This window comes from Plectropomus leopardus, chromosome 17, assembly GCF_026936395.1.
Source record: "Plectropomus leopardus strain MGB_pleo_1.0 chromosome 17, ASM2693639v1, whole genome shotgun sequence".
Classification (NCBI taxonomy): Eukaryota; Metazoa; Chordata; class Actinopteri; order Perciformes; family Serranidae; genus Plectropomus; species Plectropomus leopardus.
The window spans coordinates 16,286,808-16,314,157 of record NC_142192.1 but is presented as its reverse complement, the minus strand read 5'-3'; the positions used below and the strand labels follow the sequence as shown (position 1 = coordinate 16,314,157).

At 40.9% G+C, this 27,350-nt stretch overlaps 3 protein-coding genes across 3 annotated transcripts; all 3 read left to right on the top strand.

Moving 5' to 3' along the window:
- Positions 1 to 8,252: 8,252 nt before the first annotated feature.
- hoxa11a (homeobox A11a) lies at positions 8,253 to 11,306 on the top strand. Its single transcript, XM_042516704.2, has 2 exons — positions 8,253 to 9,175; positions 9,977 to 11,306. The coding sequence occupies exons 1-2, from the start codon at positions 8,515 to 8,517 to the stop codon at positions 10,207 to 10,209; spliced, it is 894 nt and encodes a 297-aa protein (XP_042372638.1). The 5' UTR covers positions 8,253 to 8,514; the 3' UTR covers positions 10,210 to 11,306.
- A 4,581-nt stretch (positions 11,307 to 15,887) lies between these two features.
- Positions 15,888 to 18,862, top strand: LOC121957750 (homeobox protein Hox-A10). The gene is made up of 2 exons (XM_042506508.2): positions 15,888 to 16,893; positions 17,870 to 18,862. Exons 1-2 carry the CDS (start codon positions 16,029 to 16,031, stop codon positions 18,142 to 18,144), a joined length of 1,140 nt encoding a protein of 379 aa, XP_042362442.2. The 5' UTR covers positions 15,888 to 16,028; the 3' UTR covers positions 18,145 to 18,862.
- Positions 18,863 to 19,555: 693 nt separating this feature from the next.
- hoxa9a (homeobox A9a) lies at positions 19,556 to 27,127 on the top strand. The gene is made up of 2 exons (XM_042506397.2): positions 19,556 to 23,266; positions 23,625 to 27,127. The coding sequence occupies exons 1-2, from the start codon at positions 22,714 to 22,716 to the stop codon at positions 23,867 to 23,869; spliced, it is 798 nt and encodes a 265-aa protein (XP_042362331.1). The 5' UTR covers positions 19,556 to 22,713; the 3' UTR covers positions 23,870 to 27,127.
- The last annotated feature ends 223 nt before the right edge of the window (positions 27,128 to 27,350 follow it).

Sequence of the window (27,350 nt, the reverse complement as noted above, 5' to 3'; positions counted from 1 at the left end):
TTTCCCACCTGTTAGGTTGATTTACTTGGTGATTTGACAGTTTTAGCCCATTTTGTTAAACGGAACAACTTCATGCATTGTATGGCTTCTCTACATAGACCATAAGCTAGAATGTGGTAATGATATTCTCATACAGAAGGCGTAGGCGTACAGGCTGTATTTTGCTTTTTTGTAGTTGATTTATTTATCTTTTAAAAAAATTAAATATATTACATATTTATCCCAATAACTTAAAGCAAAAGCTCTTATGGGTGACTCTCTATACATTCATTTCATTAGGCTAAATGTTTAAATTTTTTAAATGCATACTTATTCCAATAATTCAAAGCGAAGACTTGTGGGTGACACAGTTTATTTAAGTTATGATCTATTTTTAAATACATAATCCAATAATTTAAAGCGAAAAGACTTATCGGCGACATGCGTAAATATTAATGTCATTTAATTTATTTTTTAATTGAAACAGACTTATGGTTAACCCTCATAAGGGCTACACAGGCCATGTTTGTGGTTTCGGATTTGCGCTTAAAAAGAAAAGAAAAGAAAAAGTCTAAGCGTGACTTCCTTTTCTTACTAAAAGATAAAGAAGACTGTCTGCTTAGACAAACTCAAATAATTAAAAAAAACAGTTTAATTTCTATTCAATTGTTATCCGTTATCGTTGTTCTTGTTCTTGCTCTTATTCTTTATTCTTTATTCTTTATTCTTATTCTTATTCTTATTCTTATTCTTATTCTTATTCTTATTCTTATTCTTATTATGCTTATGCTTATGCTTATGCTTGTTATTAATATTAATGGTATTGGTCGCACTTATAGTGGTGTTTAATATTGTGGTTTTCAGTTGTAGCTATACATATTTTTGGTTTTCATTTGACTTATTTTAACGTCTAATACCACATCTAAAGCCCCCCTCCCCTATATTTAAAAAGCACATTTTTATATAGAGGTATCCATATGAAAGTTGCATTTACTATTCATCGTTTACGTGTGTCAGCTTTTTTTTAAAAAACAGCAGCTGTTCAGAAGCCTTAACAAACAACAATTCTTGATTATACACTACATATCAGCTAAAGGCTGAATTGTGGAGTAAACTAAAGCCGTGCGTAGTCTGACATCCTGTGGTATGATTAGCACATATGGAGTTGGCTGACTGAAAGAAACACCACAGAAATGTTAGACAGTAGCCCACGTCCGCGAGCACGGAATGCAGCGTCGCCCTGCTTCCACGTCCTCTGACGTAGGCGCGGCGGGGCGCGCACGTGTTATACAATAAACTCGAAGATGGGGGGAAAAAGTGTGATGTCTGACTGCTCATGGCATCCTGTAGTCCAAACACACAAAGGAGCGGAAGAGCTGAAGCCGTAGAGCGGATGTTTACTGCAGTGACGTGAAAAGCGAGGCAGCTCATTGGTTGCGCGGGTGCACAGCAGCATTTTATTGGCTTGCTGAGAACCAAAACAAACTCACAAGTCCCGCCTCCAATCTGACACATAACGTGACAGTCCAAAGCTCACAGCGCAATGGCTCCACCTATCCCTCCTCCTCTCATGAGCCAGCTTTGATGGGACAGCCCATCCCGGCAGTGACAGGAAACTCAGTTTGCAAAAATTGAGTTCTGCCGCCACACTAAGGCAAAATAGTGAATTACAGATAATTTCAGTGCTCAGAAAAAGTTTAATTAGTCTATTATTTAGTCTATTGCAAAACACTTGGAGGTTAATCCTGACTTACTAAAATAACAAATGTGTAGCAGAAGTGTAGTAAGAGCGAAATGATTAGGTGCGTTTTCAAACAAATATACTTTAAGGCTACAGCATTTAATTAAACATGTCCATATCAACCCAATAGTGAAAATGGCTTATTTTAAAGAAATATCAAAGGTATGCTTTGTTTTTGTCAAATTAATTAAAAAAGCAACAACAATATTTTGCATCCTTAGAGAGGTTGCATATAATCTCAACAAAACTCGGTATTCTGAAATAAATTGGTGCCCTCTGATGTTTTCGGCTGAGTGAATTGGTCAAATTGACCACATATCCATAAGCAGCCCGTTATGTCTCTCGCCTGCCTGTCAGACGCGGCTGAACACAGACAGGGCCAACGCCAGCCATTGCTCTTTACATTGACCTTCGCTGTCTCTGTGCGTAATGGTGGCTGGGCCTGCAACCTTCAGTCACTCAATAATACAGCTTTGGACAAGCTTCAAAAAGCACGAGGTTGGAAGATAATCTCGTAATACACCACAAACTCCTGAGGGGACATACGTTTATCCAAGAGCGTGACAGCGGTCAAATAGAAGCACTTGACCGAGATTATGTGGAAAGCCTCAGTCGGCGCCTTTTTTTCTCTGCAGGCTGTTTTTTCTTGTCCTGATCTCATGTGGTTTGAAATATAAATGCCAGATAATTTATTGTGTTCATCTATGAAGGGTTTATGTGTTTTTAAAGGACAGATGCACTGTGTGTATCTGTGCGGTATGGATTACAGAAGAGGCAGAGGCTCTTTGCTTCGTGTGGCTTTTGTTTGCTTGAACAGATTAAATGAAATTCTTAAGGACGGAATTCGTATTTTACATTGATTATAGTCAAAGAATAACCGTGAACTTGCAGACGCTGTAATAAGGCCAGTATGTTGCAGACAGTATGACTGTTTTTATTAAATATTTGATTCTCTGTCAAAAACCGACATGGGAGAATGTAGAAATCTGTGCGTCTTTGCATGCTTTAAAAACCTAGGCAGATGCGTCATATTTATATCCAATCCAGAAGTCAGCCTGTGGAGACAATAGTTACAGTTTTAATCCATTATAAAGGAATAAAGGAATAAAGGACTGACGCAGCAGGAAAATTTCTTTCCTTTTATTTTTGGTTTAGTTTGTCTGATGTGGTTTGATTTGATTTCTTTTGACTTCTGTTTGACTCCTGTTTCCGTATCAGTTGTATGTAGGTCAGTATATTTAAATGAATGTTAAAATTAATCTGAAAAAAAAGGGATCGTAATTTGGTGGTCATCCTTTGAAAGAACCTAAACTGCAATATTCAACCGCGAGATTTGTTAAGTTATTTGATCTTGGGATGAATTTGATGCGAGAATAAAGATTGATAATAACATAATATTCTGGTGTTCATAAGGGATAAATATCAGCGGAGGTGCTGAATAGGCCTGAATACATTAACAAAACGCAAGAGCGAGAAATGTAGCCTAAATCAGCGGAGACGTTTTCCTTGAAAATGCTCGTTCAATAAAATAAACTTGATCACAATGAGATCGAAGATGTTGTAACTAATTTCCAAATACGAAAAAAAACAACAAAAAACGGTATGTCATCAAAATTTCAGCACTTCCCATCAAAATCAACTACAAGCGTCACGTTAGTTTGATTAAGATTCTCCAAAACGCCACGTGAGCATCTTCGACTGTTAAATCTAAATATTTTATTTGGCATTTGCTTTGGGAGATCACATCTAAAGTCGACTGCAGCAGAGATGTTGAAAACCAACCAAAAGTCTTGACTATCTTCTTAAATCAAAGCATCCACGGGAGAAAAAATATTTTAAAAAAATATATACTATTCACGAAGCTGAGTCCTTTTCTGACTCAATTTCTTTATTGAAATGATTAACGTTTCATTTTGAGCACGCGCACAGAATTGAATGACTGAAATTTATCTTGAAATCAAGTTTTAAATGCTCTAAATGTTTTTGTTCAGCCATCAATAGTGAAATTAATGCGAAGGTTTCTGACGCATTCACTTATTTGTGGGTTCCTTTTTCAAATTAAATTTAAACCCTATTACTACACTTACATTTCTTTGTCTTTCTTTTCCAATTTTTCTTTTGTCCTCTGTATAAATTCATTTGTTCCCCCACTGAAGTCCACTTTATGTCCTTTTTGTCAATGCAGGCCCGTCTGCTGCTGAGCCTTGTCTCCCAGGATACCCTCTGCAGGCTAATCCACCATTGTGCGTCTCCACTGGTGAGTCAGAGGTGCTCCCGTTGACCGTGGAGTTGGTCAGTTTCCCTGCATGGCCCCTGTGTGGTCCGCCTGGCCCCTCTGTCATCGCCATCGCTGTCGGCCCACATTTCTGTCACCTGTGGATAAATCAACAGTTGTTCGACGAATCAGGTTCAAATTTACTGATACACACATATTCCTGCTCGTTCATTTGAACGCAACAAGTAAGTGATTGTTTCATGTTTCAGTCTGATGGTTTTATAATCCCCCCGCCAACTCCAGGCTCGTATTAGTGCACCCAGCAACATGATAACTGTTTAGACCATTCAAGTTCAAAAACACATTAAAAAAGCTCCTATTGCGTAAATGTTAGACAGAAAAATACAAGTAAACGCAATTGTTTAGATTTTTAATGTGTGTTTTGGCTGAAAATGATGCATATATTAATTCGCTCAGTCCAGTTTTGTTTTGGTTGTGCAGCCACTGGTCTGTGCACGCACTACAAGCCTACATGTTTAGTTAATTTGTATTTTGTTGTCTTTTAATGCATGTTTTTGCATTCTGTGCATCAAACGCTCGCTGTCTTCCTAATGTGTTGTCACGCTGCTTGTGTATGTTTTCGGCCTCCTGCTACAGACGGTCTTCTCATTTTGAGATAAAGAATATGGTCAATAGATGCTTTGAGGCGCAGGTGTGGTGGCCCATTTTTCTACCATAAAATGAAAACAAAAACCTGCCCTGAGCCAGCCCTGAGCTCTGTGGCTTTTTATTTCACTTGAAGACTTAAACTACAGGAGGTTTCTTTGCAAGACACTGAATGCGCCCATTTAGCCCGCTTTACAGCCCATGGGCCTACCTGACGTGGCGTGAAACTCTACTTTCAGTTCCTCCCCACACTTGATTGTTTACTTGTTGTCTGACAAGGTTTTATGGCACGCGGGATTGTCGCATTCTCTTCCTGGCAAAACCACTGCGCTGCTATCCGTCCAGGGTGCCAGTTACACCTCATTTAAAGTCAAGTATGTTGTGATAATATATATGATTTCATATAATTGTTTGATTTGAGTGTTTGATTCAATCCAAATGTTGTTAACCAAGTGTGTATGAAAGTCTGTGTGTGTGTGTGTGTGTGTGTGTGTGTGTGTGTGCGCGCGCGCGCTAATACGAAAAAAAAAGCAAAGGAATTAGATTATTCTTTTGACTCAAAGACCAAAAAAAAGTGTCTCTTGTAGACATTCCATCTCTATATGTAATCCTTCATATTCATACTCGTGTTCATTTATGACCAGAGGGCAGTGCATTAATGTTTATCTTTTATGTTTCCTGTTTTGTCCTAAATCTTATATATAAATGTTGTATTTGCGTAAAAGCGCAAAAGACTAACCTATTATCAACTTAATGGGTTTTGATGAAAACGATTCTCCCGAAAATGTGTTTAAAAGCCTACCAGTGGTGTGCTATTTTAATTTAAACATACTCCAGACACTCACATTAACGGTCTACACCTCATGATGTACTCACTATTAGTGCGAAGGTGAAGTTCATTAGACTTTTCCTCAGTTTAGAGTTACAGGCGCACATTATCGACCAATCTTGTAACCTAAAGCCTGCGAAAATGCAAAAGCAATTAAAGGAACTCCATCCGGGGCACAGTGGGCCTTTGCTCTCTGTGAAGGACCCTCTCCCTCCCCCGAACTTGAAGTCGACCGAACAGACAAAGCTTTGGCTTTGAGAGCTTTTACGCAGCGCCAGACTGCAGTTTGATGACCACTAAGGATGGTCAGAGGACCAACACAACGACTTTTTTTTAAAATACCAAACTCATTTGACATAGCATTGGCTTTTAATTTGTAATGCGTGTCTCTATTTTAGAATAATTCTTAATTGTTAGAAATATTATTGTCTTTTTGAAAGTAGGAACCTTACCTTAGTTGCGTACAGACATGATATGTTTCTTTATCGTTGAAAATCCTCAGATGCTGACTTTCAGTCCGTCTAGGTGGCGACTTCCTATCACGCTTGGCCAGTTTTGTGGTGTCTGTCTGGCCGGAGGAGAAAAAAAGCACAGCAGAATACTATAGCAGCTATAAAAACGTAGGTCTGTGCAGAGCAGGCTTTGGTTTTCCTGGGTATCCTGTGCTCAATTACAGCTTAAAAGCTTCAGCACAAGTCGTAGAATTTGTCTGGATTGACTGAGAGGCGGAGCGTGTGGTCGCAAAGACACTCGACTTGTTTGTGCCTCTGCAATTTATCCAAATAAAATGACCTGCAAGCAGGACGGTGGATAGAAGAGCCTACATGCTTTTCTTTCCTGTTTTTACACTTACAGGGCGTTAGTTGGTGCTTGCACCGTCTTAGTGTTTGTGATATTTTTAAGATTGTGTTTCACATGTGCCACAAGGAGCCCACTGGATTTCCATGTGCACGTTGGTCTGTGGGGCCAGGCCATCCGCGGCGGTCTTAATCCGAGCTCAGGTCTCTCATTCACAGCACATTAGAGTCAGGTTGCAGCCTGTCCAAAGCAGGCTCCACGGTGGCCTCAGAGCAGAGAGCCAGGGAATGTGCACTGTGGCATGTTTACCAAATCAAATAGAGGAAATGCGTGCATATAAAAATACACTGAGAATATACTGAATCATTTGCTCTCATTGGAAAGTAAACATTTAATCAAAAATTAATTGCCTATTTCTCTTTGAAAATTTATATCCTTACGATATTTAAGGTATTCATAATCAGGATTTTAAAATAGATCCCCGAGGAAAGTGTTGCTTGCATAATATTGTATTGCATAGTATGACTTTTGTGTGTGTGTGTGTGTGTGTGTGTGTGTGTGTGTGTGTGTGTGTGTGTGTGTGTGTGTGTGTGTGTGTGTGTGTGTGTGTGTGTGTGTGTGTGTGTGTGTGTGTATTTTTGATGAGATATACGTGTGTTTGTGTGTATTTTTGATGAGATATACGTGTGTGTGTGTGTGTGTGTGTGTGTGTGTGTGTGTGTGTGTGTGTGTGTGTGTGTGTGTGTGTGTGTGTGTGTTTTTGATGAGATATACGCAAATGTGTATAGATGCGTCATGGGAACACTTTTTTTTAAATAGTGATCTTATGGAAATTATTGTTTACCAAAACATAAAAGTGTCTTGTAGATTTCTAGAATGTCTTATTTCTAGATGACGCGCATTTGAATAAATATTTGCACCAAAACGTAAAGAAATAGCCGTGCGTAAAAGTGGAGCGGGCTTGAATGTTGTGAGTTTAGGGAGCTGTTATTGGATCCATTAAATGCTTATATGAAGCAAAACATAGAAGTGCGACGAGGATCATTAAAAAAGTATAAATACATTATTCTAAAGATGTTTTCACATCTGATTGTTTTAATGATTGTAGGCGACACTATAATATCTTGCGCATTTTGCCCTTGACCATATACTCCGTTTCTGCATGTCTTTTTTTGTTGTTACTCGCAAGCAAATATAAAAATTACAATCATAAATTGTCTTCACTAATCTTAAGGAGGCAATTCAAATGATTGTTCCCTACAGCATTTTTTCACAGACCACCAAAATGTCATTATCCATGTTTCCATTATATTTGAATTTTGGTTTCTATAAAGTTTAGGACCGTGTCTTGTATTTATTTTGCCAAAATTTCAGTTTAGTTTTACTGGTATTAACACAAGACTGTAGGCAGTTGAAACATTAGCCGCTACTTTGAACATGACCCTGATAACCAAATGCCCACTGGGCCAAATGCTATGTTGTAAAACCACCAAATGATGATGACTAAGAGGTTTCTAAAAGCAGACTTCAGAGATAAGCTTGTTGTCTCCTTCCGCCAATTTAGGTCTATGTTATCTATGCACAGTAATTCTGCTTTAGTTAATGTTATTGACGGATGGATTCGGACAAGTTATCTCGCAGAGTAATTTTATTTTTCGCACATTGTGCACATAATGTGAAAACAAGGATAACTTGAAAAGCTTAAATTAAGCACATTTTTTTCCAGGGCAGATTTTGTGGAAAAGCCCAGAACATCTGGGAAATTTATATCGCTATTTTGGCTACGACTGAAATCCATCTTTTGTCTTTTAACAGCCAGCATTCAACTTCTCCTCCTTTAACTTCGTTGCATGTTAAGAAAATCATTTTTAAGCCGACATGGCGATAAACCACCAATGTCAAGCTTTGGGACACATAGCAGTCATGGTTCTTACACTCTTATACACACACACACACACACACACACACACACACACACACACACACACACACACACACACACACACACACACACACACTCACACACTCACACACTCACACACGCGCGCAGGGCACGCACACACGTATACACAGCCTGAAAATCTGTCAATTTCTGCCGCGTGGTCACGTGACCTCCTCCTCCGTGGAGTGGATGGAGATGGCTCTCCACGTCAGCCTACGTCTCCAAATTTCTGCTTAGCGAACCTGCTTCAAAGAGGCAGGAGGCACGGCGCTTCAGAGCCATGTTCAGGGCGGTTATAGAGGAATCAAACCCCAACATAGAGTTATAGTAGAGGGTGAACTACGATGATGGATTTTGACGAAAGGGTCCCCGTCGGATCGAACATGTATTTGCCCAGTTGCACTTACTACGTGTCGGCGGGGGCTGATTTCTCCGGTCTTCCCTCGTTTTTATCCCAGACCCCGTCCACCCGCCCCATGACATACTCCTACTCCTCTAACCTGCCGCAGGTCCAGCCCGTCAGAGAGGTGACGTTCAGGGACTATGCAGCCATTGAAGCGTCCGGTAAATGGCCGCACAGGGGGAACTTGCCCCATGGTTACCCCACCGCGGAGGACATGGTGCACCGGGACTGTCTTTCGGCTCAAACCGCCGTCGTAGGGGACATGTTCGGTAAAAACAGCCCGGCAGCCGCCGCCGCCGCCTACCATCATCACCACCACCACACCAGCGCCGGCTCCGCTGCCACTAATTTCTACGGGAACGTGGGCAGAAATGGCGTGCTGCCACAAGCTTTCGATCAGTTTTACGAAACGGCGTACGGGAATGCGTCTGAAAGCTCCTCCACGAACGGCTACTCAGGGGACAAAACGTCGGTCAAGCAGCCCAGCTCCGCTCCGGAGGACACACCATCGTGCAGGGACACTGAAGCGAAGGAGCCGCGGGATGAGACGAGCAGCCCGGAGTTATCTTCCGGCAACAATGAGGAGAAATCCAGCAACAGCAGTACGTATTAAAGTCAGCGCCTTGGTTATGAGAGAAAGTTTGCAATCTTGCGCGCTGCTGTTAAAAATTTTATATGCTGTTTTATAAGCATATAAGGTTTATAGAGGGCCTGTAGACCCCCCACCCCCCAACAAAACTTTGTTATAAACTGCAGGATCACGTGTTTGGAATTGAAATTGGCCGTGAAAGACATCAGGCCGGTGATTTTTCTATAACACTCCCTGACGTTTCTTTAAAAGCACCCAGTTTAAATTCCTATACAGAGCCGCGTTAATTCCATGTATTATAAACTTGCTTGTTTCACGGTTTCTTAGCGTTAAAGGAGCACTTGCATGTAATGAGGGTTGTGCCTTTAAGGTTTAGCATACATGGGCACTTGTGTTAAAGCTATCATGGACTCCAATTTAAACATTTTTTTCCATTTTATATGTTCCATAAAACCAATATTTTCTTTAACTATCTAATGTAGCACAGTGTGTATTTCCTGTTGCTATTATTTGCTCATGTTTAAAGTCAGCTTGTTGTTTTCATTTGCTAGAAAAGGTCAAAGCCCAAGTGTATTGTCTAGCGAACCAGCACGAATGGTTTGGTAATCTTTCCATCGTAATATAATATCTCTCTATGTGGCAGTTGAAATGTTGAAATGGGAAATCTGCTATTAATGCTTTATGTAGAGGAAATCCGCCCTTATGCGTAATCTGGGCAACATCCAGGGCGTGTAAATCTTTTTTTGTAACATAGTCATGGCTAATTTGAAATGTGTACATATTTCGTTGACCGGCTTTTTTTTGTGCCTTCCAGATGGACAGAGGACCCGCAAGAAAAGGTGCCCTTATTCCAAATATCAAATTAGAGAACTTGAGAGGGAATTCTTTTTCAGTGTGTACATTAACAAGGAGAAACGCCTGCAACTGTCTCGGATGCTCAACCTCACCGACCGACAAGTGAAGATTTGGTTTCAGAACCGCCGCATGAAGGAGAAGAAACTGAACAGAGATAGATTACAGTATTATACATCTAATCCTCTGCTTTAGGGGTCAAATCAGCAAACAGCTCACATGGTCCTCTGCTGACTGCGTTTACAGACAGACTCTCCGACTGTGACTCTCTGTGTACATTGTGTACCACAGTGGCCGAGACAGCAGCAGCAACAACACTGCTCAATGGTTAATTTCAAGTTCGAGGACAACAGTATCCTGCGATCTGAGTTACCCAAAGAGTGAGCATGATTTAAGACAGTCTGCGGACTTTGCTTTTGCTCTCCAGACTCTGTATTGAGGAAAAATGTAGAAAAGGATTTTTTTTTTAAATCCTCGCCAAGACTGTGCGCCTGCGAGGGCCCGTGTTAATATTATTGTGACTCACAGACGCCTTGTTTCATTTCTTTTCATACAAATTAGCAGTCGCTAATTGACTGACCCAGTGTATTTTGTAATCAAAAGATTTAACTTTTTTCTGTTTTTAAAATCAGAAATTTAGGATGATGGCGCCTATGTGACTTTAATAACTGAATCTATATTGGTGTGACCAAATGAGTCCGAACGGATGAGAATGTAATGTGTTTCTGTTTTGTGTGCTTATTTATTTTGTAGCCACTCGTTAACTATCTCCTTTAACGCCACGGCTAACCAAGTCCATTATTACAAACAGGCTATGGGATTCCGTGTTGTGTCTTGGGCTGACGTCAAAGCGAGCTTTTGTCTTCTTTCCTGCACAATGAGGGCTGTTCAATATTTATATTTTGCGTATCTTTCAACGCCCAAATCCACGTTTTTGATTTTTTTTTTGAGACTATCAGTTAAGCATTGATAACGCAGGCCAAAACCAGAGAGATAAGCTCGTCCACTGGATCCGCGTGGAGTTGCACTGAGGTACACGCCCTACAGATTCACACAGGTATATATGCAGCGGGCCCTCTTCGGTCTAATATTGATACCGCATCACAGAATATTTTTGTCATGACTCGTGATCCTTTGGTACTTGCAGTCTACAGAAAATACGTTTTCAAGTGTGCTGTCAGGGCAAGTCTGGTCAGGGTCATCGCATTGAATCAATTGCTTGGTATGCCCAAACTGTTGTGTATTATACTATATTTCCAAATAAAAAACCAATGAAAAGATAATTGAAAAAATATTTATGCGTTGTTATTCTGCCCCCCCACAAACTTTTCTTAAAAAAACAACAACAAAAAAACAACAAATATTTTTAATGTAGATCTGTAACACATTTGGTGACTAAAAATACGCATGTGAAACATTTTACACACGAAAAATCAACACACTCACTTCACACTTGCTATCGATTTATCCCAGTCAGATACTTTGCAGTGTAACAAACACTTAAAAAACACTGAAGCGCAGCACAATTAAGGGCTCATATGCAAATTAAAATCCATCCAGCCTGATAGAGGCACGAACAATGCAAACTAAACATATTTTTATGTCATACATTTAAAATAAAAGTCCATTAAGTGACAAATTTATTAATGACATTGTCAATTCTTGTGAAATGCTTTTAAATGACCTTAGATTTTTAATTATAGGCTCCCATGGATCGAAAAGGTTTGAAATAAAACGAATGGCATTCTTGCGCTCTCAAATTTTGTTTGTGCTATTAATTTTTGCAATTAGTTCAAACCTCCCTCAATATTTTGAGCAATATAGGATATTTTACAACTCTTGCATTCCATCTAAAGGAAATCTTTGTTGTTGAAACACTCGTAGATCAAACTTTATATATCTCAATAACATTTATTGTCGCCAAACATTTAGGATTTTGCCATGTACACAGCTTTTTATTCATTTCTCAATCTGTTCCCCTCTCTCTCTCTCTGTAGTTTGTGTATGTGTGCAAGCTGTCATTTCGCTGATTGGCTTTGGAAACGCTCTTCCAACAGCAGTCTCCTTTGGCGAGGGTCGCCATATTTGCTGTTGTTATCTCTGTGTTTATGGGAGCTAGCCGCAGCGCATTGGCGTTCATATATGACAGTCAAAAGGGCCATAAACGCGGGGGAGAGAGGCTGAAGTTTATGGTTGCCTCTCTCTGCCATAGTCCGGCCTTGCCTTGCGCATCCTTTACTGCGCGCTGGAATTCCGTCCCTAATTACGGGACATCCTCCCCGTTGCCGCAGCAACGCGGCCATAAAAGCTGTCTGAGAGTCTGGGGCATTTGTACAATTGGAGTGCAGTGCAATAAACCGTCTGAGACCCAAGGTTATTAACTGTGTTACCAAGGAGGCGAGAGCAACGACAGGGAGAGGACGGATAGGAGAAGCCTCTGCTTGTTTGCTGCATCGACTTCATTTCAGAGGCTTTTCCCCCTCGCGTGGTTTATCCACCTCGAATCAGTTTAGTGGCGACGGCTGCACTCAGGATTAGGCCCTGCTCCACCACCGGGCGGCGCTGTTGGGACCAATGTCATGGCCGTGGGGTTTTTCACCTCGAATGCAAACAGGTAAAAGTTGTTGTGAACGCAGCTTGGAGCATTTTTGCTCTGTTGCGTCAATCTGAATGTCCAGCAATTACTCTCCTCTTGCATGCAAGGCTTGTTAGTTGGAGATAGGAGCAGTTTTGTGTTTAGTTTCCACATTTCTCTGGTGCTCACTGGGCCGTGCGGTAGAGAAAGTCTTCCTGGGGGCCCTAATAAGGCAACACATCTGTGCCAAGCCTTCATGCTGCATGTGCTATTCATTGTGCTGAGCTTGAGCTTTTTAATGGTTGAAGTATAGCACGACTCGGGCTTGTACCTGGAGAGATCCGTCCAGTTGAACCACAAATGTTTTTGATTTTGGGAAAGTCTGCCTTAATTATTAAAAATGGATACAGCGAGTATCTTAACGATACAACAGTAAGCAGCGGGTGCTGGATACAAAACAAATGATTTCATTTTACAGATGGTTCTCATGCTAATGCAGCTCATCTTAAATCACAGCAGCTGGCTTGTATTCTTCTTCTTCCTCTTCAAAGAATCCGCTAACAAAATCTGACGTCCTTCCAAAACACATTATTCTATGTACGTGCCAAGTGGATAAAAGCTGCTATTAGAAAAAAGGTCAATTTGATTGTGATAGGGCAACGTCTCCTTTTCCTTCCTGTCATAGATACAGAGCTGCGCTGCTGTGAGGCTATTCGGTGTCAGTCCGTGTGGCGAGTGGCTATTCTGGACCCCTTAATGCGTGTGGACCGAGTCTCTTTCTCCTTTGTCTCTCGTGAAAAATAAATGCTTCCGCTGGATGTAATAAAACGCCGCATTATTGTTCATAACTGCACTCGGGACGAACATGATACGACTCAAACGGCCTCTTTGGCCACGATTATATGGGCCGGATCAAAGCCAGTGGTCAGAGTAAACTGTTTTGAGGATATAATAGCCGGGCAGCTGTGAAAATGAAGATTTAATAGCTACAATTAATAACTGTAACACCAAGATATCGATAGGCCTCCGTGCCAGTACAACACCATGAAGTGTGTGCAGGCCAAAACAATTTAATACTGGGCACAGATAATTAATTGATGTATTTAGTTTCCTAACTGGCTCATATTTCCCATAAGGGGCAGGCCACTGGAGAGAGTACACACGCTTCGAACTTATTGCTGTTAGTTTGTGTTTATTTAGTATAGGTCCAAATTATAGTGATTTTTTTTTTTTTTTTTTTGTGGGGGGATTACCTAAAAGGCGCAAATGCTCTGCGCGCGTCCTTTTTAATCCCCCGCACTGCAGAAAAGCTCTTAGCTTAATATATTTTTACAACATATCATTTTGCTTTTTCAAATAGAGTATTGTATCGTATTAATGTTCGCATAAATAATGTTCAGCTAACTTCCAGTCATTTAAGCCATTTGAAATATGTGCGTTTTGAGCTGCAGCGATTGACAAACGTCCACCGTCGACACGCTAAAAAAAAAAATCTAAGCCCGTGTCCTTAAATGAGCTGTCAGTGGCGGAGCGTTTGAAAACCTAAATGGGCTCAATTTATGAATTTCTCCCAAATTTCCTCATTTCAGTACAACAGGCTGCAAACAAAAAACCCAGGGGGGCTCGCGGCCACCTGGGCCTGGTAATGGCAAAGCTGGCCGAGATTAACTTCAACCTGGAGAGAGCAATGGAGTGCACATGGCCAAGGACACTACGAGATGGAAGGAGAGTTTTATTGTGGCCCTTATTGCCCCAAATTGGACCGACAGGATGACTTGTATGTGCAAAGCTTTATGCCTGCTCTGCTTTGGTACATTGTGCCTGTTACATGCTCAGCGCCGTGATCAGTACTTTGGCAGTTGAACAAATTTAATTATTTTAACTTTTGATGGAAATTTTAAATGTGATTTAGCTTAACCGCACCGTTTATCTATAACTCTCGCATAATCATCTTTCTTCTTTTAACCTCTGAACGAAAGTGCATGTATGTTTAACCTCTTATTGTGTGTGAGTGTGTTGTGCGTAATGACCAGCTGGATACAGATGAATTCATTTCCGTCTCCTATAATAGTGCGGAAACAACAAAAAAAACCCCAAAAACCCAAAACACAACAGTAATAGAACCGTTATGATAACAAATACTGATCATACAAATTAAACATATCTCCTAAAATATGTCATGTTTATGGTGAAATGTAAAATTATATGCGGGAAGTTTAATATTATGACGAGAAACCCAGAGCCTATAGTGAAAGGGGGTTATTGTATATCCTGTTACATAGCCTATGGTATTTTAGGAATTTATTATTTAAAGGGTGAAGCAATTCGACTAACATTACAATACTTTCATGTATAAACGTCTATTTGTTTTTCGTTACTGTAACTTTTATTGCTCTTAATTGCCGGTGACACTGGGTAGCTTCGTTAATCTTGATTGGTGATTTTACACAATCAAATATTTGTCAAAAACCTCAAGTCAAAAAGGTTTGTTTAAGATGTAATACAGTCAATAATATAACATTTTGTGAGTACATAAAAACCCACAAAAACAGTTCAACGATGCAAACTTGATATTAAGTGCTTCAGAGATGATTATTTAACAATAATTAAACAAAAAACAAAAACAAAGCAAACAATACGTATTTAAGTAGGTGTGTTTGATATTAGTCGCCCTATCTGCAGGCAACATTAGTCTTAACACCTTTGTTTTTAGTGCGGAGGAGCTCAGACTGTCCTAAGGCTAAAGGATACACCATATAAAGCGGCTTTTTGCCGAGTCATATCGCGAAAGGCCAAAAAAACATTTTATTACCTGTAAATCCCATTGCTTTTCTATACGTCTGTGTTGGTGGATTTCTGCAGCCTGTATTTTTAAACTTGATTGGCCACCTTAAGCCCACATCTGTCCAATGTAGACTAGTATTTTAAGAGTGTTTGTAACGGAAGTACTTGGATTTTTGTTTCATTATCGCTTCCATGAGACTTTTATAAAACGGGTTCTTCCATCTGTGTTGCACTGGCTAATAATGTATTCTGAGATTTGTTTTACCATTTGATTTGCATATGAGGCAAGCAGTGCTTCAGACACCATGTGTCGGTTTGTTGAGTTATTTCAGTGAAGTGATTTCAAACTTATTTAAAGAATTTATTAATGAAATGCCTCTAAAAAAATAAATAGGTATTTTCAAACTTTATATCGTGATGGACCTCGCCCCTTCTACAGGGTAATGGTGGTGCATTAAGGCGAGGTGAGGGAACACACTGATTGCTGTGCTGCCTCCTTTCTCTGCCTCAGCTCCATGATGGATATCGCTCCGGCTGCTACGTAGCAGCGGAGTGGGAGGGACTGCCCATCTTCCAGCATTTCCATTGGTTTTACAGCCCGCACGGCGGAGAGGGGGGGTGCCTCTAATCATATCCAGCATGTTTTGCACAAGAAATGTCAGCCAGAAAGGGCTATCTTCTCCCTTCGCCAAAATACACCACAATAATGTCATGTTCGGACAGCCCGTCAGGAAATGCGTTTTTAGTGGATTCTCTGATCAGTGGCCGCACCGAGAGCGGCGGAGGTCACTACGCTGGGAGCGCGGTGTGCGTGCCTCACAGCACCGCTTCGGAAGTGCCTTACGGACTACACAACTATGGATACTTCCCAGGTATGGGTAAGCGGAGCGATGTGGGTCCCCAAAACGTGGTTTCCGCCTCTGGCGCGTACATGTCTGGCATGGAGATGTGGATGGACGCGCAGAGGTCATGTCGAATGGACCAAGAGCACCCGGTGGGTCCCCAGGTCGCGCCCTGCTCGTTCCCGCAGAATATTAAGGAAGAGAGCACCTACTGCCTGTATGAGCAGCCCAAGTGCCCTAAAGCCTCCACCGCCGAAGATCTGACATATTCTAGGTTAACGACAGCCGGCCTCGGTTCGAGTTCTTGTACAGTTACCGATGGCGGCGGCGGCGGGGGCTCAGTGCCTGTGCCGGGCTACTTCCGCTTGTCTCAGACGCACGCACATTCTCATAAACTTTACAACACCAACGGCCCCCAGCCGAACCCTTCCCATTCTCATTTTGGCCTACACCCCGTTGCTCCTGCTCGCTTCCATACGCCACCAACCTCGACTGCTGCTCCAGCCACGGCGCAGGAAGGGAGGAACACCGAGGAGCCCGTGTCCTCGGGAAACGCAGACCTGCAGCCTCACGCTGCACCGGGGACCGAGGAGGCACGCGAGTCCTCGGATGCAGAAGCCTCCTCAGCTGACGAGACAGAAGAGCATGACAAAGACAGATCAGCAAAGACCACCAAAGGTAAGCACAGTTCATCATAGGTGTGGTCCCGCAATGTTGTTTGCAGGTAGAGTGGCGGATTTTATGGCACCCGTGAAGTTGTATTTTACTGGTTAGACTTGCGGTGACATGTCAAGACTCGTGTATGGAAACTTTGCATTTACATATTATTGCCTCTAAGTCTTTTGTATCCAAGTTGGTTATAGCATGAGTGCTTTAAAATAGAATATGCATGAATACGCACCGAGATATAATGCGTAAAATTGAAAATGAATCGAGCCTTGAGAGGCAAAGCTAGATTTGGCTTATTTAAGCAATCCTGTAGTTTAATGGAAAGCTAAATATTTTTTTTGAAATGCATACATACAATATAATCAATTTTAAGTACATTTTGCCATAGCTAGTATTAATTTTTAATTTTGAGCGCTGCGTAAAATGTATTCGTAAATAGGCCTACGTGTATTTATGTAGGCCTTTTGTATTTTCCTTTTGTATATTTTGTATCTTTTTTATTTAGTTTAATTTTTTTGTTACTGTTTATTACACTAAACGATGTTGTTGTTTTACTGGTTATGGTGTAAACTGATATCATATTTTCACATTATTATACTGGCGTTCCAACTCCAAGTCTGGTGTGCTTAACAACGCAGCCATACTTTACCCATAACACACACCACACACACACACACACACACACACCCACACACACACACACACACACACACACACACACACACACACACACACACACACACACACACACACACACACACAGTCCCTCATGTTGCAGTGCGTAAAAGCAGTGCTACTGTAATGTGTATAACCATAAACACAAACACACTCCTTGCCCCTTTTTCTCCCTGTGTGACACACACACACACACACACACACACACATACACACACACACACACACACACACACACACACACACACACACACACACACACACACACGTTGTGCAGTGCGTAATACCCTGTCTCTGCGATTTTCTCTAGGAGACCCAAAAAGTGAAAACACGGCCAACTGGCTGACAGCAAAAAGCGGCCGGAAGAAACGCTGTCCATACACCAAGCATCAGACACTGGAGCTGGAGAAGGAGTTCCTTTTCAACATGTACCTGACCCGAGAGCGCCGCCTAGAGATCAGTAAAAGCGTCCACCTGACGGACAGACAGGTTAAAATCTGGTTCCAGAACCGCAGGATGAAACTTAAGAAAATGACGCGGGAAAACAGGATCCGGGAGCTCACGTCCAACTACGGATTTTCATGATGAACAAGGTGATCACATAGAAATAGAAGATAACTGGTGAAATCAATGACATCCACCCACCCACCCTCCTCCTCCACCACCACCACCCTTCCTCACCATATAATGACTCATTTCACTGTGGGGGTACAACTTTCCTTTATTTCCAGAAACGCTTCAAGTCATCGTCCTCTGTGAGCAACGAGAATAAGAAAAAGGAAAACATGAATGTTATGAGTTCTATTCGATTGTTTTCTGATGTTGTGTTTTTGTATTGTCGATCTGTTTCTGTCACCTCTGTCGTATGGTTGGATAGTGTCGTCAGTGGAGTTAAATTAACGCAATTAAAGAAAAAACACATTAAATTGCCCACTTTTCCTGCCACCGCTGGCAAATAATTATTCCCTAAATTTAATCAAACAAATATAAATTTTACTTTAATTGGATATGCATGAGATAAGATTTCGTACATTTTTTACGCAATTTTTAAACCAGTCTGGAATATAACGTCCATGTATCACCAAGGGGAGAATAATTCACCTTTGACCATTAGATGTAGTCTACCATGATATAGGCCTATTCTATGTATGAGCTAAATGTATGAATTGAATCTTTTAATCACGTTGAGGACGTTTACACGAAAAAAACGGTGTACAAAGTGAAGTAGGAATGTTTTTATTGTATATTTCTGTGTACATATGACTGTGATTTTGTGTAATGCTTAATAAATTATCAGCTCGCATTGAGGAGTAGCAGCTTGTATTTTTGTACTCTGGATTCATATACTATTTTATTTAACTATTTTTTATTTTAGTCGACGTGTATTCTACACAAGAAGAAAAAAGGGCTTTGTTTCAAATCCAAAATCCAAAATAATATGTGCTCCATCGCCTGGATGTCACTGGTTTTTGTGAACCGGCTCCGAAATGTTTCTAGAGGCTAATGTAATGGCAATCGGAAATAATTAAGGTATTAGGCTATAAGCCGTCTAGCTGCATGCCCAGCCGGCTATTGTAGAGTTTTATGACTGGCTGGTATATGAGCTTTCTCCCTCTCCTCTAAGAGCTGCTTCATTCGTGGGAGAGCCTTTCAGACGGAGAGGAGGCCCGGCTCTCAGCTAGAAATCTGAACTGTACAGACACACTGTGGATAAAACATTATCTTCTGCTTAACTTTGGCAATACTGGGATTAACGAGGATTGGGTAAGTTTATTTATCATTGTGAATTTGCACAATTTTGCGCCTTGTTGCACCGGCTTTCACTGTAGTGTGTACAAATACTCTCTCAGACGATTTTTTTTTTTGTTTTGGACACTTGATGACGGGACCGACGACCATTATGAATTGGCTGATTGTGTTTCACTTGAGGCCCGGATCGACTGTCGAGTGGTTTAGGTAGTTTCATGTTGTTGGGGTCCTTTTCTAACTCTGCAACATGAAACTGTCTTAATTGCCCCAGTTGCACACATCGAAAGCAAAAGGAAAGCAAATCTGGGACATAAAGATGATGGGATTTGGTGGAAATTGTGGAGAGGTGTTTTGGAAGCATGTTCTGGCTTTATAGCTCAGAGGAGGGAGGGGGTGACTGGCTGGCTGTTGTGTGTATTCTTAACCTGTCTCCTGAAATGTTTTCCTTTTTTCGTGATTAAGATACGTGTTGGGCATGTGTGCTGAATTTAAACGTGATCAAAGCAGAGCTGCAGTATATGCGTCGTAGACTTGGGATTAAGGGTAAAGCCGTGAGTGTTTTCCGTGAGTAGTAGTGACGCAGACACGCCAGACAAGGCCTCGGTTACGACCACTGCAGTGGAGGGGAAGGGGAAGGTGAATGGGGCAACAGCGACCTCCGTGGGCAATGAGACCGGATGCTTCCGCTGCGCAATAGTGGCTCAGACAAAAGGAGGGGAAGGGCTTTATGGCGATATTTAGATCCGCCAGACAGGCTGTTATCTGCAGAGGCAAAAGAAGTGAATAGCCCCTGCGGTAAACTGGGTGAAAAAACACCCTGATTTAGGTTTACAGCCTGAGAGCCATTGGCAAAGTGGCGTCTTTTCCTCCCCTGAAGGTGTTTGTCTATTCTAACTTTTAGTGCACAAATAGGCGCACAGCCGCTCCTTTCCCCCCTCGGCTTGTTTGATGTCTGTTGACCAAATAATGTGCAACTACCGGTGAGGTGATAGCTTGCAACCAGAGTGCACATTATGGACAGCTTGTCCCTTTTCCCCTGTGTGATCTTCTTCTAAATGCAATAAGTGGAGAGAATTCCTGTGTGTTTGATCGCCTGTGGCCTTGTTGGGTGTTGGCCAAGCTATCCGTTTATTTAATAAATAAAACACGCAGCGTAATGTGCGAAATCTCAAGGTTGCTGCTTTGTGATCTTTCGTGATCTGCAATGTGGGGTTGAGTTAAGGATGTTGTGGACGTTTTTACGCACACAGCTACCACATTTTTGTGAAAACCCGCATTTAGTTTAGTTTATTAAAGCATTTCTGTAATATTCAGACACTCTCAGTAAATTGTGAATATTGTGTTGCAACAATATATTTTCAGTTAAATGTAATTTGTGTCAGCATTTACGCATTTATCAATTAAAGTATTTTAATCTTAACGCATCTATCGGGCATTTTCTAGCTGTTTAAATATTTTTATTTTATTTGTTTCACATTTTTATAATATCAATCTCAATCTCTACTATATATTTAAGATGTGCTGTTTTCTCCTGGTGTTCGCCACTACTCGCACCATTTAATTTTAAAAGGAGGAAACCACAAGCACCACATTACGCATGTATTTTTAGCTCTATTTAAGTGTAACGTTACACCGACGCACTGGCTGTTTGCTGGCATTGGAGCCGGTTTGTTGATGGCAGCATATAGGCCCATACAAGTGATAACGGCGGTCTAAATAATAAACGGGTTAAACGGTAGTTTGAGCAGGGAGAACCGCTATCAATGTTATTCGGAAAATATCCAATAAATATTCGACTGTTGCGCTTCAATTCGGTGCGTCAATAATAAGTTTTCACCAGATTTATTTTTATTTCATTTGCTAATTTTAATTTGTTATTACATATTTGTATTTTCAATTTTTGTGACCATGTTACAACAAACATATTTCTTTATATGGAGTTATGTGCTATTTAGTAAATGTTTTTATTTTTTATTATAACATGCAGTAATGGGCTTTTTAGTATTTATTCTAATAATAATAATTATTATTGTTATATTATAACAGGCAGGCAGTTATGGACTGTCTAGTAAATGTTATTTTATGCTACAGCATGCAGCAATGGGCTATTTGGTAATTATCATTATAATTATTATTATTGTTATATTATGATATGCAGTAATGGGCTAGTTGTTATTATTTAATTTATTATATATAGGATAGTGCTTTTACATCGCCAAACGAATAGTCTATAACTTAAACTAATAGGAAAAACTTTGAAATAGCTCTGCTTCTATTTTCTTTTTATTAACCTGACTGAAAATGTAAAAATAAAACATTCTAACAGTTAAAGAAAGAAATAGTTATTAATAATAAATGTATTGGGGTTTTTTTTTTTCAACTATAAGAAATGTACACAGTCCTGTACTATCTTCGATAAAACTACATATTCTGCTACCTGGATTATTAGATGTAAGAAATGTTGCGCCAGAATATACAGAGACGTGGAAAATCGTTGTCTGAATCACGAAATACCGTTATTTTAGAAAAATAACAACAACAAAAAAATAATCATTTAAGCCTTTGTTTTTAAATTGTTTTTAAACCAGCATATGCCTACAAAAATATATTTTGTATGGCTAAAAGTTAAACTGAAAATTATTATTTAGTTGAGTATTAGATGTGACCCGTTTGTCTATTGGCGTGTTTTCTGCAAAATATGTTTAATGTTTGAACAAAGGGGCATATATATAATATACGGGCATTGGAAGATGTCTGATGGCCGAAAAGGAGCAAAAATAAAGAAGAATGTAATCCGTATAGCCTCGTTGTAATTTGAGATACAGTTTCAGCTCTGACCTGCTACGTTTCTTTAATATACTGGTGGTTAAAATGTGTTTTGGTGAACAGCAATGGTAGGGTGCTTACGTGTCCTATAAAGTACCTCGTAAAATAAGGCCTCCAAAAACATACTGTATCGTTTTGGATAACCAAGAAGTGGTTTTAAGAGCAGCGGCAGTTGAGATACTGTAAAAGATGTTTTCCATTCAGTCATTCATATTTTCCGTGTCACAGATAACAGATCTAACTCATATCTTGATCATTCTTAGCTTTAAAACTAGAGGTTGTTATAGAGGAGCGGGTGAGTATTTAATGACCAAAGGGATTGATTTATCCTTTATTGTTCAGCCTTTATGATCACGTGCGCCGGCTACCCAATGGCATGGCAGCCTGTCTCCCCATTACTAGCCCACTGTAGTTCTCTGTGGGGCCAAGTTGCTACTTGATTTCTCCACATTGTTATTTTGTGAGGCTGGGTTTACTGCGTGTGTATGTGTGTGTCTGAGTGTGTGTGTGCGCGCCGTTTTTACTTTTGCATGTATCTGTTGTATGACTGCGTACATGTGAACGTATCATTTTTCTGCCATGTCGACATCCGGAACACTGACTAGTTACTACGTCGATTCCCTCATTCTACCCGAGAGCGAGGAGCTCTCTGTGCCGAGATACCCCTCCGGTCCCGGGCTCCAGCACTCTAGACAGTCCGCCTCCATTAACGACCACAGCGAGCTAGGGACATGCACCTTCCCGTCCAAAGCGCCGGTGTTCGGGCCGTCTTGGAGCCACGTCCCGGCTCAGTTCCCGGGTAGCGTCTCGTCTGTGTATCATCACCACTATGGGCATCCCCAAGGCCCGGTCGGTGCAGATACTGATGGTCGCTATCAGTCGTGGCTGCTGGAGCCCATGTCCGGTTCGCTGCCAATGGCCGGATTACCGACCAGCCATCACTACGGAATCAAACCAGAGGGTTTGGGGACGCGAGTTGACGGCGCGCTGCCGGGCTCCCACACCGCGCTGCTGCTTTCCGATTACGCCAACGGCACGGTGGCGACGGCATCACCGGGGGAAAAGGACGCACTGTCCGGCCAGGCAGGGGACATAAGCGGTGAAGGTGAAGAGAAACCGGGCCTCGATCCAAGTAAGTCGCTGCAGAGTCCTTTAGGTTTATAGTCTACCTACTATTTATACCGCATAAAGCTGTTAGGACTGGGGTGCGTGATGGGGGTGCGCGTCTGAACAGATGCCATTCTGAACGTGCCATTTCCTTATGGGGGACTGTTAATGGCCCAGCTCCCATTGCTATATTAGATTGCAGCTTTTAAAGTGTGCAGAGAGAAACAAGGAGGATGTTTTAGAGGCGGTTATATCTGTCAAGTCATTTTCCTTTCATCAAAATAATTGGATTTTTTTTTTTTTTTTTTAAATGCTGGATGTTTGTTTTTATATCTGACTCGGCACCGGACCCTCACACCACTGTCGCACCCCACTCTTTCCAGATAACCCAGTGTCCAACTGGCTCCACGCGAGTGCCACGAGAAAAAAGCGCTGTCCGTACACCAAGCACCAGATCCTGGAGCTGGAGAAAGAGTTCCTCTTTAACACCTACCTGACCAGAGACCGTAGGTACGAGGTGGCGAGGCTGTTAAACCTCACCGAGAGACAGGTTAAAATCTGGTTCCAGAACCGCAGGATGAAGATGAAGAAGTTTAATAAAGACGGTGGACCGAAAGAGACTGACTGACTGACTGACTGAACCGTCGATGTAGTATTTAGGTTGTTAGTGAGCTTTGTGCGTGGAAGCTCTTTAACTCTGCTGGACCTTGTTTTTAAACTTCATCGTCTTATTGTTCTATATAACAGAAGCTATTAGGCTTATTTGTCTTGTAAAAAAAAAGCATGTTGGGCTTCAATTTGATGCCTTTATATTGCACAATTTTACCGGTGCCCACACGTTTTTGTTGTTTTTTTTCTTATGTTAATTTGAATTAATACCTCGTTAAAGTGAATTAGTTGGCCTGGTCCCTGTGCTTGTTTGTGTATGGATGTTTGTAGCTGTGTGTGTGTCCTGGTTTTGTAGCTCTATTCGTTGTCTGTCTCAGAGTCACCTGAGCGTATAGTTTGTAAAAATGTATTAATTTTTTATTGTTGTTTCTCCCTTACTGATTAGACCTATGACTGATGACCATGAGTTTGAATCTAACATTGGAGCCGTAGAACTGAGTCTGATCGCATTTTGAAGTAGGTGCGTAAACCTCATAAACCACTTGAAAATGCTGAAAATACTAGGCCCTAAATTAATATTATAGAAGCTATATCACATGACACGATTGACTACCTATGTCTTTCAACTACCTACAATGACCTATTTTTTTTTCCCGATGGCGGGTTATAGTAGATTTGCTTGCATTAGATGCTGAACTATGAATTTCAGGGAGTAACATTACATAATGTTTGTTAGTGAGAGAAAATTAAATAAAAACACTGTAGGCTACTTATTGAATACCTCACGGTCTGCTGACCGTCTGACTTTTGGTTCACAAATGTAATTTGTACTTTATTTATTAAATAAAACAAATTATATCTGCGAATGCATGCAGGATATATTTTTATTTCATTCTGGCCTCACATCGAAATGAATTATGTGTTTTTATTATGTCTTAGTTTGCGAAATATTGCAGTCCAGAAAGGCTTGTTTTGTTGTTTTTTCGCACTGCAAAAAAAAAAAATATGAAGGTTACCGCTCAACACACACACACACACACACACACACACACACACACACACACACACACACACACACACACACACACACACACACACCACAAACACTCGAAAATACCTACAGAAAATATGCAAATATATTTAGATATTTGAGCATTAGTGCAAATTTACATTTTTAACAGGTGTTAATAATTAATCACACATCAATTAAAATACATACACACACACACCTATAGGTGAATATGTGTGTGAGTGTGTGTGTGTTTCTGGATTGGGGACAGAGCTGCGTCTTGGCAGAGGATGTTGTTAGCTGTATACAGCCATAAAAGACAATTACCGCTATAACCTTTTATGGGGTGCAAAGCGCTGCGAGGCGAGAGGACACAAAACAAAAAAAGACATCGAGAGCTTCGACAGCTGAAGCCCAAAATAATGCAGCCGATGTTGCTGCTGTGCAGGTCAGATATGACAAGGCCGCTCAGCCCAAAGCTCCGTCATTAGCGCCATGTCAACACAGCCAATTTACAACGGGAACGGCTTATGAATAAATATTATGAAATGAAACAGCACCAGGAAATTTGAAACGCAACGTGACCTAAAAGAGTCTTATCCCAAAGGTTTAGAGAGGAGGTTTAGTTTAAAAAATATGGCCTCTGTGTTTGTAAGGCTGGTTCAAGTCTCAGCATGTTGTAGGAAATATTTGGCACACGGACATAGAAAATAGGAGACGCAGTAAATCCAGTGTGGTGCAGAGCTGCTAAGAGCTCATGGTCGATCTGAGACTAGCACGGCTCTGTCACACACACCAGGTCATTTAGTTCTCATTAAAGGCTGCACACAAACTGATTGTAGTTAGAAGGTAACTCGGACTTAAACTGGAGCGCTGTTGTGACGCGTTCGGGGACGCAGATGGACCCAAACTTCAAAGACTCGACCAGAGACAGTGCAATAAAACGCCTGGTCTGCTATACTGTCTGGCATTCCAGTTTTAATGGCTTTATGGCCGCCCAGACACAATTAGGCCGTTTCCAGAATGGCACCCATTTGTTTTTTTCTTCTCTTTCTGTGGGACTGCTCTCTGGACAAAAGGCCGAGCGGAAATGATCAGCTTTATTGGATTCTCCCCGACGGGGACGCGCAGGACTCACGGTCATTTGGAGCGATCCTTTGTTTCTACCTGGGAACCTTCCGCCCTCTGCTCCTTCAGCTGGGCCCGTCCTAAAGGAGAAGGAGCAATAAAGCCAGCAGCCAGCTTCAAACGCAGTGGTGGGCCTATAGGTGATACTTTTCTCGAAGTACATCTGGACAAGTCTGTTGGAAGTCATCCGCCCTTTGCGTGAAATCGCAACCGAAGAAACGTAACTTTACCTTTTGAGCGTAATTTCTTTGACTTTTGTTTTGTATTTCCCCGGATTACAGCAGAAAACAGAAAAAGAGACGCCTGCGCACTGCTGCCTCTCTTCCCTGCAGTCCCCGCCAGTCACCAGAGGGTGGCGACACTGTTTCACAACATTACCACTTTTAACACTCCTCCCTAATGAACCTGCACTGGGGGATAAACTGCAGTAACATTTTTAAGAGTCCAGGAAAATAATTTCACACCTTTTTACAGTCTCTGTGCAGAAGCTGCGTCTCCAGCCTGCGGCTCTGCAGGGAGGACTGAAACAGTTAGCGCACAGTGACTGCTGGATAACTGCCTCTGCATTCAGATGTACGCTCTCTGTGCAGTGTTTGTCTTTCACTGATGTTTTTATACGGCGTTGTAGACGCGAATCATCCTGAGCAAGTTGTTTAATAGCAGTGCTATTAGGCAAACATGAACATACACCGTTTTCTGATTTACATTTTTAACGCTGATTTCCTAACTAACATATTTTTTTCTCTGTACGGTTTTTAATCTAAGTTTATAAGCAAAAAACAATCAGCTGGCAATTAAGTTTGTTAAAATATTTGTGAGCATTAAGCTCACAAATATTTTAACAAATTTAGGGTTTATTGTTGTTGTTATCATTATTATTATCATCATCATCATCATCATCATCATCATCATCATCATCATCATCATCATCATCATTAGTAGTAGAAGTAGTAGTAGTAGTAGTTATAGTAGTTGTAGTAGCTGTTGTTGTATCTACTCTCATTCTGACAATTTACCGTCTTTCATACTTGTATATTTATGTATATATCGTAAATATGCTTTCATTTATTAATTTATTGATCATTTATGGACACTTAAGAGAACGTTGTGATGCCAGTAAAATACGGAGGATGAACTGGACCCTCTTGTTTTAACAATTATGATAAAAATACAAATTATTATAATGGTTATTATTACTATAATTACAATTGTCTATGATAATTAACAAATGGATGAAAATCTATTATATATATGTCCACTATTATTCTTGTTAGTTAGTATTTTATTTTATTTTGTTTAATTTCATTTTAAAATGTTCCAAATAAATTATATTCCATATATACAATATTCTAATTAGCTAGTG

Bases quoted from the DNA above. Each gene is read 5' to 3' on its own strand.
- hoxa11a (XM_042516704.2), top strand. From the start codon at position 8,515: ATGATGGATTTTGACGAAAGGGTCCCCGTCGGATCGAACATGTATTTG. The intron at 9,176-9,976 runs GTACGTATTAAA...TGTGCCTTCCAG, and splicing joins GGAGAAATCCAGCAACAGCA to ATGGACAGAGGACCCGCAAG.
- LOC121957750 (XM_042506508.2), top strand. From the start codon at position 16,029: ATGTCAGCCAGAAAGGGCTATCTTCTCCCTTCGCCAAAATACACCACA. The intron at 16,894-17,869 runs GTAAGCACAGTT...GATTTTCTCTAG, and splicing joins ATCAGCAAAGACCACCAAAG to GAGACCCAAAAAGTGAAAAC.
- hoxa9a (XM_042506397.2), top strand. From the start codon at position 22,714: ATGTCGACATCCGGAACACTGACTAGTTACTACGTCGATTCCCTCATT. The intron at 23,267-23,624 runs GTAAGTCGCTGC...CACTCTTTCCAG, and splicing joins GAAACCGGGCCTCGATCCAA to ATAACCCAGTGTCCAACTGG.